This window comes from Hemiscyllium ocellatum, chromosome 12 (assembly GCF_020745735.1).
Source record: "Hemiscyllium ocellatum isolate sHemOce1 chromosome 12, sHemOce1.pat.X.cur, whole genome shotgun sequence".
Lineage (NCBI taxonomy): Eukaryota > Metazoa > Chordata > Chondrichthyes > Orectolobiformes > Hemiscylliidae > Hemiscyllium > Hemiscyllium ocellatum.
The window spans coordinates 55,095,377-55,110,527 of NC_083412.1; the positions used below are offsets into that span (position 1 = coordinate 55,095,377).

At 39.7% G+C, this 15,151-nt stretch overlaps 1 protein-coding gene across 1 annotated transcript in view; it reads right to left on the reverse strand.

Annotated features, from left to right (window-relative positions):
• The window catches only part of efhc2 (EF-hand domain (C-terminal) containing 2), a 90,871-nt gene extending 79,826 nt beyond the window's left edge, over nt 1–11,045 (reverse strand). Inside the window, exons 1-3 of the mRNA XM_060832786.1 lie at nt 10,981–11,045; nt 6,344–6,532; nt 3,506–3,656 (exon numbers count right to left, since the gene is read on the reverse strand). Of these exons, the coding sequence (XP_060688769.1) occupies nt 3,506–3,656; nt 6,344–6,532; nt 10,981–11,022 (382 nt within the window). The 5' untranslated portion in view covers nt 11,023–11,045. The remainder of the gene's footprint in view (nt 1–3,505; nt 3,657–6,343; nt 6,533–10,980) is intronic.
• Nucleotides 11,046–15,151: the final 4,106 nt, after the last annotated feature.

Below are 15,151 nucleotides of genomic sequence, written 5' to 3' on the forward strand. Positions count from 1 at the left end.
CTTCCAATTAAACCTGTTGGACTATAACCTGGTGTTGTGTGATTTTTAACTTAATTTCCCCAGGCTAACATTGGCCAGACCAACAACATTAGGAAGATCTGTGATTTGCAGCTATAGCTGGTATCTCTTAAGTCAAAGCACAAAAGCAGAACTGTGCAAGTCTGTAAGGTGTATGGGAGGTTGTAAGAATTAATTTATTCTTTTACCCTCAAGCATCTGCCCAGTATTCACCTCTCCCATTAATGTGATAAGATGGATGCTGGGTGACAAGAGACATTTATACCCACCTGAACCAAAACTCTGTTTTGCAGTCCTACTGTACCTGAGTTTAATCCACAACCAACAGCAGGATTACTAAACAAAGCACAAAGCTGGTGAAACATAAGTTTAGCTCAAGTGAAGGAGCTCTACCATGTTTACTAGTGTAGCCTCTACACTGACTCTGACCCATGGTAATGTGTTTGAATCTAAACTTCCCTCCGGGCAATTATGGATAAATGCTGACCTAGCCTGTGACAATTGCAACCCTTGAAAGTTTTTTTTAAAATAAAAGAGCAAGAGAGCAACACTAGATTTGTAATTGTTATGGACTAGACCAGAATCCCTCAAAATATTTTAAGAGGGTAGCCTAGACCCTAATTTTTTCTTCTTTTAAAAAGGTACATGTGAAGTGCATGGTCCAGATGGGTGATATGACTAGTCAAACGACTTTAATCAAAACACAATTTATTTAAACACCATAGTTAGAATGCAAACAAAAGAAAGAAGAATTTAGAATAACTTAACTATTGGAAAACTTAACCAAATAATAGATACAGTACTTATTACTAATTAACTGTTCCAATATGGTAACATTTCATAAACACACCCCTTGGCAAAAGGAGAATTCTTATATACTGTACTTCTATGCAGGAGGAAATAACATCAAGCGAGATACTTCAGAGGAAGTAGCAGCTCGGAACCCTTTATTGAAGCTCCAACCCTTCTAGGACCCAAATAGCTTCTGACTGCTACAGTTTAAAAAAAACTAGAAAGCCTGTGAGAACTGGCCACTCCCCTTCCAATGTTACAACTGTTTTTTGCAAAACCTAAAGGTCTCCTAAATTGTTGACTTTGACAGTCTCCAGTAGCCACTTTGGCATCTCTGCCTTTACAACCTCTCTTCAAAAAATCCAGAACAAAATAACCTTTTTCAAGTGACAGCATTGTCACAGTCATAAAGAAACACCATCATTTAATCTTACATTTATAGCCATCTGGTCAGATACTGATCCTGCACATGTCTTACAGGGTAACAAGGAGTTAAGATGTGCATGTGATGAGTCGTTGGGCATGAATGAGCAACATCTAATATAGCACTTGAATGGTGAGGTCATAGATGAGCTTTTCTGCACAGGACTTAGAGGAGGACTTCAACTGAGACAGCATGAAGAACAAATCTAATGGTCATCCATACCAAGATGCCTGCCATATCGCCATACTGCTATCATTCTTTGTCATTCTCAAAGAACATGGTGGAATTCGCTCCAATTTGGCATAGGACAATTAGCAGAGCTTGGAACCTATCCCTTCCTCCATGGTAATGATTTACAATGCCAGGACAGCAGTTGTGGATCATCTTTTGTGATGCAACAGTGTCTGGACATCGATTACAACACAGGCAAAAGTGAGCCAAAATGTCTCATTGCTGCAGTGGAGACTCACTGAAGTATTGAGACCCATATTCTTGTTACGCTGGCTCAGAATGCTACCATCATGGCTTTGGAAACCAGTATTCCGGGGCATTCACACATTGGTAATTCAATATGTTCTTCAGCAGGTTACTAAATGACTGCTGGGGGATCATGCAGGGGAAAGGCCGTAACCACAATTGGCATATTCCCACAATCTGTCTTTCTTAGTCTGAAAGCTTTGTTCTCCCATTACTGACATTCTACATTTGTTGCTGTTTCAGACAGCCTTTCCACGTTGCACCCAACCATGTCAAGGTGGTGCCGTAGAAACCCAGCCCTCAGGCACAGAGATCATCCCAGAAGGCCTGCTTGCAATCTTATCCATTGAAAGTCCTTTACCTTCCACAGCATAATACTGCTTTTGGAGTAGCACTGTGAAGGACCACTCAGCCAGGCAATGACACTTGCAATGCAGGAACTCAGGAAAGGCACAAGGGTGAATGATTCACTTTTTTATGTCAGTGAATGTATTGTTGGATAAAGTTGTGGATAGTTCTTTTTTTTCCATTATTTATTTTGGGATTTTGTAAATCGAATACTAGGATGGATGTAGCAAATAGATTGAAAAGTCAGGAATTTTTAGTCAACGGTGATAACGGAGTGACATCTTACATGAAGTGGAGACTTTTCTTGATCTCTGACTCTCTGTAAATCTGGTCGCCATGGTGTCATACTCATGGTGGGGAGATTGTGGAGAAATACCAAATAACCACAAACTTAGACATCTGTTCTCGTGAATATATGAAGTCGCTCCCCTGGCCATACAACCATGAACCAGCACTTCATGATGCCAAAGGCTTAACCCATGATATGCTTTGTGGTTGCAAAGCTCTTGTTGTGGGGGCAACTGTGATTTTGGGGTGGCATATTAAAGGAATCTGAATATTCAAACATGGCCAACTTATCCAGAGCAAAGAGGTCCTGGCTAACTCCTCCTTGGCCATTTTTTTTTAAACCTTACTATTTTATGGTACGTGGATATTGCTGGCCAAGATTTGTTGCCCATCTCTAACTGGCCTTGAACATAATGGCTTACCATGTCTTTTCAGAGGATAGTTAAATATCAATTAAATTACAGTAAAAATGGAGTCAGGCCAAACCAGCCAAGGATGGCAGATTTGCTTCCCTCAAGGATGAGTGAAGAGGATGTTTGATTACAACAATCAGTGATTGTTTCATGGTCACCATTAGTGATAAGAGCTTTCAACTCTTGATTTTATTAACTGAATTTAAATTTCGCCATCTGCCATGTTGGCATATGCAATACTTCTTTTCTTTGCTGCCTGTATTCCATTTCATACTTGGACTATAGCCCAAAAGTAAACTCTAACTATAGGTCCCATTACTGTGGCATACAGGCTAATCAACCCTTCTAACCTCCTTATCAAGATTCAGCACTATTCTCTGAAAAATTCAAAATCTTTGCAAAAGTCCTACAACTTCAATCAGGACTGTACTTCCATTAACTCTGCATTAGCAAATGTAAGCCAAAAGCATCTCACTTCAAAATCCAAGAAATGGCTCAACTGCAGAACGAAATTTTCAATTTCTGACAATTGGAATACATTACATAAAGTTGATTTTCTGTACATGCACTCGACTTGAATGCTCCACATTTTGGGGAATGTAAAATAAAATCAGTCCAAGTCTTTCCAAATATGCTAAGCCATGTTAAAAAAAAACTATCGGAATAATAGAATAGTCTAATAATTAGCATTAGTAACACAGTAAAAGTAATGATGTGAGCTTTAATTTCTTAATCACTTTTATACCTTGTGTGATGCCACTGTTTTTTACTTCTGGTTCAACAACCTGTATTGTATCATCTTCCAGGTAAAAGTAAATCTTGCACTTTCTTACTCGGTACTGTTCATCTCTTCTTTCTTGAACACTTTCTTGAAAGTAGGCTTTAAAGCAAAGCACCTGTTGGACAATACATATATGTGGGAAGTCTTCTGAATGTAAAGCTTCAAGATCACACTTTGGACCACAAAGTAATGTACAATTGTAAATATGTTTTAGTCAGATCACATTTGAGTATTAAATATAATACTGGGCACCACACCTCAAAGGTTTTAATTATAAATGATAGGTTGTATAAATATGGAATAAAACTGAAAATGCTTTCAGATAAATTATGATTTAATTAAGGGAGGCTGATTAGCCTGCTCTTGTGTCTATGTTGAGCAAAGAGTTGGGTTTTAAGATGAATGAAGGAATTATAGTCCCATGGAGTTGGCTATAAATCAAATATGTGACTGTCTTGAAGACTACACCAAGGTCAGGGAACATAAAGAAAATGCGTGCCATGACCACTGCACACTCTGGTTGGAATAAAAACATAATTGAAGGTAATCAAAAAGGATGCATTTGGGTTGGCGTTCTATTGTTGTTGGAAATCCTTCAGCATTTTAAACTGAGATGGAAAATATTAGAATGTGTAATGTACCAAATACAGAGCAAGAGAGGACAAAAGGGTAACTAGAGAGAGAATAGGGCCCCTCAAAGATCAGCAAGGCAGCCTTTGTGTGGAGCTGCAGAAAATGGGGGAGATACTAAACGAGTATTTTGCATTAGTATTTACTGTGGTAAAGGATATGGAAGATATAGACTGTAGGGAAATAGACAGTGACATCTTGCAAAATGTCCAGATTACAGAGGAGGAAGTGCTGGATGTCTTGAAACACGTAAAGGTAGATAAATCCCCAGGACCTGATCAGGTGTACCCTAGAACTCTGTGGGAAGCTAGAGAAGTGATTGCTGGGCCTCTTGCTAAGATATTTGTGTCATCGATAGTCACAGGTGAGGCGCCAGAAGACTGGAGGTTGGCTAACGTGGTGCCACTGTTTAAGAAGGGTGGTAAGGAACTATAGACCAGTGAGCCTGACGTCGGTGGTAGGCAAGTTGTTGGAGGGAATCCCAAAGGACAGGATGTATATGTATTTGGAAAGGCAAGGACTGATTAGGGATAGTCAACATGGCTTTGTGTATGGGAAATCATGTCTCACAAACTTGATTGTTACTTCTTCAAAAAACTCAAAGAGGATTGATGAGGGCAGAGCAGTAGATGTGATCTATATGGACCTCAGTAAAGCATTCGACAAGGTTCCCCATGGGAGACTGTTTAGCAAGGTTAGATCTTATGAAATAAAGGGAGAAGTATCCATTTGGATACAGAACTGGTTCAAAGGTAGAAGGCAGAGTGTGGTGGTGGAAGGTTGTTTTTCAGATTGGAGGCCTGTGACCAGTGGAGTGCCACAAGGATCGGTACTGGGTTCGCTACTTTTTGTCATTTACATAAATGATTTGAATGCAAGCATAAGAGATACAGTTAGTAAGTTTGCAGATGACACCAAAATTGGAGGTGTAGCGGACAGCAAAGAAGATTACCTCAGATTACAACAGGATCTGGACCAGATGGGCCAATGGGCTGAGAAGTGACAGATGGAGTTTAATTCAGATAAACGTGAGGTGCTGCATTTTTGGAAAGGAAATCTTAGCAGGACTTATACACTTAATGGTAAGGTCCTACGGAGTGTTGCTGAACAAAGAGACCTTGGAGTGCAGGTTCATAGCTCCTTGAAAGTGGAGTCACAGGTAGATAGGATAGTGAAAAAGGTGTTTGATATGCTTTCTTTTATTGGTCAGAGTATCGAGTACTGGAGTTGAGAGATCATGTTGCGGCTGTACAGGACGTTGGTTAGGCCACTGTTTGAATATTGCATGCAATTCTGGTCTCCTTTCTATTGGAAAGATGTTGTGAAACTTGAAAGGGTTCAGAAAAGAATTATAAGGATGTTGCCAGAGTTGGAGGATTTGAGCTACAGGGAGAGGCTGAACAGGCTGGAGCTGTTTTCCCTGGAGCGTCGAAGGCTGAAGGGTGATCTTATGGAGGTTTACAAAACTATGAGGGGCATGGATAGGGTAAATAAAAAAAGTCTTTTCCCTGGAGTCAAGGAATCCAGAACTGGAGGTTTAGGGAGAGAGGGGAAAGATATAAAAGGGACCTAAGGGGCAGCTTTTTCACACAGAGGGTGGTATGAGTATGGAATGAGTTGCCAGAGGAAGTGTGAAGGCTGGTACAATTGCAACATTTAAGAGGCATTTGGATGGATCTATGAATAGGAAGAGTTTGGAGGGATATGGGCCGGGTGCTGGCAGGTGGAACTAGACTGGGTTGGGATAGCTGGTCGGCATGGACGGGTTGAACTGAAGGATCTGTTTCCATGATGTACATCTCTACGACTCTAAGACTAAATAGGGGAGGTAATTCAGGGTGTGGGCAAAAGAGTTGAACAGGCTTTTAAAAATGAGAATACCAAGGCAGCAAGGTTTAGGGAAAATAGTTTAATGGTATAATGGAGTCGAGTTGCAGGCTAATCATTAATGCTGAAATACAGTCCTGTGAGAACTAAAGTTAACTGTAGCAAGAACAGATGGTGAATGTTATTATTGATGAATGGAGAAAATTCATGAGTCTCGAAAAGATTTCACAGGTTGAGCTTTATAATTAAATTTTCTGCTCATTGAAAGTCCACCCAAGCATAGTTTCAGCAAAAATCAGTTCATTTCAAATGTTTCAAATTGAACAAACATACACAAAAGCATACCTGCTTGTCAAAGACAACCCATGCTGGTGCATCGCTGCCATGTCCCTTTGGAAAGGTACTGAACTTAGGTTTCAGCTTTTGACCAAGCAATGGTTCACCACCAATGCCAGGTTTCTCCTCTCCCACCATTGTTGGGACATCGTTTGGAAAGTCAAAATGATGAGATTTATGAAATTTTTCCTTTCCTAACTATTGTGAAGGAAACAAACAACTATTAGCTCAGAAATACATTAGAAAATAACCTTCACTTACTGGATGGTTTTAATTTTAGAATAAACACTATAGATGAAATGTGAACTCACTGAAAACACACTCAATCAGGAACATATGCAATGATTGTACTGTAAAAATAATGTAGATCCTGGTGCTCATAGTTCTTATAGAAAGAATTGTGCAATCAAAGCTTGTGTATTTTAAATATTGCTCTACATGGACATAATAAATTGTTATAATAAGATATTTTCATAGACCGTTCTTCCCCATCCCACTTAAGCAGTAGAATGGTACAGAAATGTAATTTATGAGCACTATCATTTAAAGTTTGAATTATCCAAGTTATCCATTATGCACACAACTATTATGTGGAAATGTTGGTGCTGGTCTAGGGTTGATAAGGTCAGAAGTGCCACGACAAGTTTATAGTTCAAAGGGTTTATTTGAAATCAGAAGCTTTCAGAATGGACTTCATCTGACTAAGGAGCAGCACTCTGAAAGCTTGTGATTTCAAATAAACCTGTTGGAATATACCTGGTGTGGTGTGACTTCTGACTTTGTCACATGACTGTTCTCATGCATTAACAGTTTGCTATTCTCATCAGTCTCTGCACATGCATTGCACACAACTTATTTAAATCCACTGCTTTTTAAATGATAGGCACGTGTCTTTGCTGTCTGGCTAAGAGATGTTTATTCCCTGGGGAATGTTGTTCCCGAGTCATATGTTGTTGCTGCAATGCCTGTTACTGTTCATTTTCATGGCTGTGTTATGGACATCTGAGACTAATAGATGACCTGTGGTCTGCGCAGATGGAGAGTTCATGCTATCTTGATCGGCTGCCAGCAGCTGAGCAACAGCTTCACCAATTGTGTGAATGTAATGTGTCTGCTGTATATCCGGTCATTCATTTCCACTATGTATGTCCAAGGTGACAACAGCTCCACACAGAACCATGTGGCGATGTGAATGATCTTTGTTGAGTGTTGAAGGTTTGTCCTCTGATTAGCTCTTCAATACCCAACTCTGGCAATGGCTTTGCAATCTTGCTAAAATGAAACGATGCTCTTTTTGTCATTTCAACTTGCTTTTGTTGCTCACATGTGCTATTACAATTAATACAGGCATTTCTGTGATTGGAAGAATAGTTTAGATTTGGCATAACAATGAGATAAGTCTTCTGACTTGACATTACTGCCTAGACTGCTAGGGTAGTAATTGACTGGATTGGATTCTTCCTGCTTTTTGGGCAAAGGATATAACTGGGCAATGTTCCATATTTCTGGGTAGATGGCAGTGTTGGTGTTGTACTATGCTGTCACTTCACCAGGTTGAAACCTTATTTTTAGATATGCTTGTTGTGGTAGAGTTATGCCAGGCCATGAGATTACAGATTGTGGTTAATTACAATTCCACTCACTCATGGTGGCCCTGGTTTGAGTTGCTCGATCCTGTTCAAATCCATTCCATTTAACAGTGTTAGTGCCTAACAACTCAATGGAGGGTGTCCTCAATGTGAAGATGGGACTTCGTCCATATGACCTCCTTTTAACTCAATTGAAAATTCTTCTCACTGCTTTGACATGTGCCTTGATGGGCCCATCACAGTATGCCCAGAGGGGCATGGAGGGAAACTGTAGGCTTATCGTAAAGGGAGACAAGACTGCGATAACAGGTGGAAGATTCCTTATGTATTGGGTAGTGATTTGGGAAGGCAGATGGCCTGAGAGAGGAAATGAGCAGAGGCATGATAACATAAAAGAAGCGTCTAGGAGAAGTAAAGAGAAAAGTAATGGGGGAGGGGAGAAACAGAAGCAGTTCTGAATCAGCAGCTGAAGTTTTGTGGTCATTTAAAAGTCTTTTAAAGTGCTCAATTTCATAGTGGTTAATTCTTCTACATGCTGTTAAGGCACCACTTTGAAATCACTTAACGAGAATACTAAAGAAACTCCTTCTAAAGATAGGTCAAGTATAAGCCTTCAAAGAGAGTGTTTGAATCTAAACTAAAGTGCAGTTCAGCAATTTAAACCCAAAATCATCTTCAAATCTGCTCCATATAATTTTGTATATCACTATCAAGTCCACCACAGTATCACCTTTTATATGTCATTTTTTCCCTTTATAATCAAAATATCACAAAGTAACATTTTAACATTGATGAACTGAAATAATTAGTGGGTTTTAGACATTTGCAGGAAGTCAGCATGAGAGGGTTTTTATCTGAAATTCTGCCCTGTCATTCAGATACACATTTACTAACATAAATTGGTGATTCTTGGGTATTGAGACATCAAGGAAAATTTGAATGGGTCGTTTAGGCAAAGAACATCAAAGGTTGTTGCACTTTTTTCCTATTGCTTTAGAAAATTATTTTTACTCAATTTATTCCTAGGGTAAAAGTACCTATAGTATCTCAAATCACATTTTCAAATCTGTAAGTAACCTGCATTATAAAGGAGTAAAAAGTGAGGTCTGCAGATGCTGGAGATGAGAGCTGAAAATGTGTTGCTGGTTAAAGCACAGCAGGTCAGGCAGCATCCAAGGAACAGGGAATTCGACGTTTCAGGCTCTGGCCCGAAACGTCGAATTCCCTGTTCCTTGGATGCTGCCTGACCTGCTGTGCTTTAACCTGCAATACATTTTCAGCTCTGCATTATAAAGGAGCAGTGCTTCAAAAGTTAGTCCTTCCAAATAAACCTGTTGGACTATGACCTGGTGTTGTGTGATTTTTAACTTTGTGCATTATAAGCGTGAATTTGCCCCTTTCTTTTCAAAAAAAAAGAGAGTTTATGGAGTGTGAGCTAGCAAGGCCAGCATTTGTTGCTCATCCTAGATGCTTTCGTGAAGGTGCTGGTGATCCACATTTTAAACTGCTGAAATCTATCTTGTCTGCACTCACAGTATTGTTAGGAAGGGAGTTCCAAGATTTTAACTCAGTGACAGTGGAGGAATAGTCTCACAATTCCAAGTCAGACACTGGTTTTGGTACAAATGTAAGATTTTAAATTTGTTTTAAACCATCTCTACCAATTTACCTTATATTATAATGCACTGTGTTATGTATTCTGTTTGACAACAAGCCTATGCAGTAACCAGAGGGACAGGATTGCACATGTTAAGACTTATTAAGAGCAAGGTGCAAGATGTTTACACCTACAAATAAAGGCAGAAGCAACTGGGATAACTGTGGTAAGACTTTCAGTCTCCATGTTTGAGCTCAAAGAAAAACAGTTGTTTTGCAGAGATGTTGCAGTCAGTATGGTCAGCAGAGTAAAGGCTGTGCAAGGCATTAGACAGAATGAGGGAGGGAGGACTATCCTGAATGCAAGGGACAAATTTCACAGCAGTCTATGATTAAGTTTTGCACTTCTTAGGCTAGGAGCAGGAATTTCTGCCTTATTGCTGGTGGTCAGTTTTGAGAATTCCCTGTAAAATCTTGAAAGCATCTTTCAACAGCCATTCAATGTTATAACTCAGCAAAACAGACAGACACGAACCCATTGGAAGTGGGAACTCCAGTGGATGACATATCTTTTGAATAACAGGTTTTCATGTGTCAAACAGAACACCTAGCCACTCTAGTCTTTCCTCCACTGGGTTTCACGGTGGCTCAATAGTTAGCATTACTACTTCACAGCATTAGGGACCAGATTTCAATTCATTACCTTGGGTGACTCTATGTGTGGGTTTCCTTCCACATTCCAATTTGGATGGATATATGAGTAGGAAGGATTTGAAGGGATAAGGGCTGGATGCTGTCAGGTGCGACTAGATTGGGTGGGGATATCTGGTTGGCATGGACAGGTTGGACCGAAGGGTCTGTTTCCATGCTGTACATCTCTATGACTATATGCAGGCTAGATGAATTGGCTATGCTAAATTGCCCATGGTGTTAGATGCATTAGTCAGAGGGAAATGAGTATGGGTGGGATACTCTTTGGAGGATTGATGGGGACTTGTTGGGCCAAATGGCCTGTTTCTATACTGGAGGGAATCTAATCTAATCATTTTTTCTGCAAGCAGCTAGATAGCTGGGTGTGACAATCATCTAATAAAGAAATCAGTGCAGGTGCAGCACTAAGAAAATTCACTGGTGGTATTTTCAAACATTTTCTGTGGAGTGCTTCCCTCTAAATATTAAGGCATCCTGTGACCAGCCTAACACAACTTCAGACAGTGTTGTACCAACTAGCCAAAACCCTGTTAGGAAGCATTTACTATTTGTACACAGAAAGCAGGAAGCAACACTGTAGAATGCTAGCAGTACAGAGGTATTTAAAAAATGAGTTACAAACAACCAAAAATTTAACCACTGGGATTTCCTCAAAGGTTGGTGTTAAAGTCCATTTTGAAGGTTAAAACAGTTTCTTAAATGTCACGAGTTTTGTTACTTGGAGAGAAGCGGTATGGGTTTATTACTCACATTCCTGTTGAATGTGTTCCCAGGTAAGAGTGGTAAAGTCATGTTGCCTCTATTCCAAGCTCTCCTCGATGGAGCAACTTGTTTGAGTCCCTGTTGCCTCGGTGACGGCAACGTCACCACACCGGGCCGAACATTCCGCCATTAAAAGGGCTTCAAAAATGATCTTCTTTGCTGATAGGTTCTTGCGTGGTGAATCCCCTCCGTCCCAATTTCACATTTTTGATTGCACCAATTCCCATGCAGTTCTTTTTGTTTGTTTTTTTCCATTCGAATGTGTTCTGCGTTCGACAAACACGACGGAAATGGTTCGCCATCTTGAGAAGGTCTTGACGTCTCACTTTATTGTCCTCTCCCTCCCCGTCAATTGTTGGTCGCTGCATCCTCTTCCAAATTATCCGACTCCTGCTCACAACTCCAGATTCCGCTTTTACTTGACTTGCTGCTGAGGCAGGCAACACATTGCTCCTATTGTCCCGCCAGCAGCTGTGATTAAAATAAATAAAAATGTGGAACATCAACCAACATTTATATGGCACCTCCAAACCTCAAAAATTGGCCCAAGACCTTCATGTTCCTGAAGAATTTCCAGCCAGGAAAGAGAATAGAAGAGATTGAAGCGTGGTTGTCAATGAGGATTTAGGAGGAAAGTGGAAGCATAACAACGTGGGTGTGCTGTATATCTGCTAACAAAAAGCAAATTGTTGGTGAAACTCAGCAGGTCTGGCAGCATCTGTGGGGTGGGAGAGCAGAGTTAACGTTTCGAGTCCGTTGATTCTTAATCAGTTCAATACTGGCCACAGTTCTGATGGAGTCACTTCGTGAGTTTCACCAGCAATTTCTGTTTTTGTTTCAGATTTTGAACATTTGCAGCTCTTTGTTTTATTTTAGTATTTATATGCTAACACACAGGAGACACAATTTGGATGCAGTTGCTCGAATGCAGAGTTATTGATGGTATGGAAGTGTATCTCTAGTTATAGAACTGGAGAAAGGTGTTGAAGATATTTAAACATGAAGGTGAGAATTTTAAATTAAACAGAGGACAAAAGTCCAGTGTGTGTTATCAAGAACAGAGTGACTTGTGAGTTGGAACAGTTGTGGGATAGGATATCTATAACAGAGTTTTGAATGAGCCCAATTTCTGGAGGGTGGGAAACTTGCTGGGACTGTAATTGGATGTGTTTTAAAGGTGTGGTTGAAATGTTTAAAATGCAAAGAAATGAAGACAGGACAAAGGTGGCCAGTATTGAATGATTTTAGATTAGATTACTTACAATGTGGATACAGGTCCTTCGGCCCAACAAGTCCACACCAATCCACCGAAGCGCAACCCACCCAGACCCATTCCCTGACATTTACCCCTTCACCTAACACTATGGGCAATTTAGCATGGCCAATTCACCTAACCTGCTTGCTTAATGCCACATTCAATTTGTGAAGAAATGTTTATTGATTAGGAATTCTGTTGGGAGTTGAATAATATGCAGAAAGTTGCAAACAGTGACCTTAGACAATTGTAGTTCTGAGAAACACATCAGTGGTGAGGTTATAGAGTTGTGACAAAATACATTGGCTTTGGCCTGTCAGATATTCAACTGATGGTTAGTTAGACAAGAATAGTAGGTATTCAATTCCACAAGCCTATTCTGCGTTTCTGATAGGTCAAACTGATGTGTATCAATGTTCCATTTATCTTTCCTCCATATTCCTTGATAGCCTGACCTAAAGATAATTAACTCATCATCGTTTGTGCAAAAAAAATCATTATTGCCAAAATATAAAAGGAGAAAAAAGATATTTTTAAAATGAGCATTTATGTATCATCCTTCATAATCACTAATGCAATGAAAAATAGAAAATAGGAGCAGGATTCAGTATGATCATGGCTGATCATCCAACTCAGTACCCAGTTCACACTTTCTCCCCATACCTTTTTGATCACTTTAGCCCTAAGAACTATATCTAAAACTTTCTCAAAAAATTCAATGTCTTGGCCTCCATAGAATGGTTATTCTCTGGTTGAAGAAATTTCTCCTCATCTCAATCCTATATGGCCTACCCCATATCCTTAGACTGTGACCCTCTGACTCTGGATACCCATCATGGGGAACATCCTTCCTGTCTTTACTTTGTCTTGTTGGAATGTTAGCAGTTTCTATGAAATTGCCCCTCTTCTTTACTCGAGTGAATATATTACAAAGGAAATCTTACCCTAGGAAAGACTATTGAAGTTTAATCATCTTTGTATTGAAGGTAATGTGGCAGCTAACTTGCATGCAGTGAAGTCCCATAAATGATGTTATAGTGACCTGATTAATTGTTTTATCCAATGGCTCCTCCAACAGCACTCAAAAGCTTAACAGCATCCAGGACAAAACTTTCTGCTATCAAGAGAGGATCTAACCATCTATGTTTGACATTCAATGGCATCACCATCACCAGATTTCCAATATTAACATCCTACCTTTGAGCAGAAACTGACCTGACCAGTCATTTAACTGCTGAGGCTGGACGAGCAGGTCAGAGGCTAGGAATTCTGTGGCAAGTAAACTCCTCTCCTATCTTTTCAAAAACTGTCCATTGTCTTTAAGGCTCAAGTCAGAAATGCAATTGAAATTTCTCCACTTGTCTAATATCTAAGACTCAAAAAACCTCAAGCCCATTTCAAGATAAAAAAAGTCTTCTTGATTGACGTGCTATTCACCACCTTTAACAACTACTGCATTGATCATTGAGGCACAGTGGCAGTAACTTAAATCATCTAGAAGGTGCAGGCAGCACTCATCCAGGTTAATTTGACAGTACCTACCAAACCCACGGAAGTGGGCAATAAATGCTGGCTTGCCAGTAATACCCTTGGGATGCAATGATCTTTTTTTTAAAAAACTCTATCACAACCCTGCAATTCTGATTAGCAAATTTTAAAGGAAATAATTGTAAAATAACATTTCTGATTTAAAACCTATAACTTGAAAATAAAACTTCTAAGTTAGATTTTAAATAGTCCTTTTAAGGTAGAAGTCAACAAAACCAATTAAATTGAGCTGGTTAAAAGATTATTATGTTATTTCAGCACCAGTCACAGTGTGAGGCATTTAGAATTCAGTTGGTCCTTAACCAACACAATAGGTCCTCCTATAAAGCAAGTTCAAAGCATCTTGGAGAACAGGTGGTGGAAAGGGTCCTCTTGTTATTACAGCTGCAAATGTGTTGCTGGTCAAAGCACAGCAGGTTAGGCAGCATCTCAGGAATAGAGAATTCGACGTTTCGAGCATAAGCCCTTCATCAGGAATAAGAGAGAGAGAGCCAAGCAGGCTGAGATAAAAGGTAGGGAGGAGGGACTAGGGGGAGGGGCGATGGAGGTGGGATAGGTGGAAGGAGGTCAAGGTGAGGGTGATAGGCCGGAGTGGGGTGCTGGTCGAAACGTCGAATTCTCTATTCCTGAGATGCTGCCTAACCTGCTGTGCTTTGACCAGCAACACATTTGCAGCTGTGATCTCCAGCATCTGCAGACCTCATTTTTTCCTCTTGTTATTAACCTCTTTGGCTTATTTGAAATAAACTTAGCTATCATTTTGCTTTTGGGCTACGATAAAGAATGGTACTGGGGAAGAAAGGAAAAATTCAGCCCAAAGTTCAAAGTTAGGAAGCTATATGACTTGGTGGGGAACTTGCAGGTCATGATGTCCCGTGTGTCTGTTCCTCGTGGTTTTTCAGACGCTAAATGTTGGTTCGAAAGATGCAAAAGAACATTAATGAATTGCTACATTTCGTCTTGCTTATAATATGCACTTCTGCCACTATGCACAGTAATGGAGGAAATGACTATTTAATACAGTTGTTATGATTCAAACTGATAATACTGGACAGGTCAGATCCCAGGATGAAACCTATTTTGTTGGATCAAAAGTTTAATTTCTGCAGTTGATTACCATGGTAGTTAGTCACTGAACATATTCACACAAAGCTGCTAATAAAAGAATGCAACTTTATTGCACAAAAGAGAAAAACAAATAAAACTATATATGACCATTTAGAAAGATCATAATATAAACAGCAAAGCAAAATTTCAAACTTTTTCCCAACAATTTCCATTACTCAATCCCAGTTAAGTGTCACTCATATTTCAATGCTTTAACTTAACTAATCTTTCCACTTTTGATGACTGAGA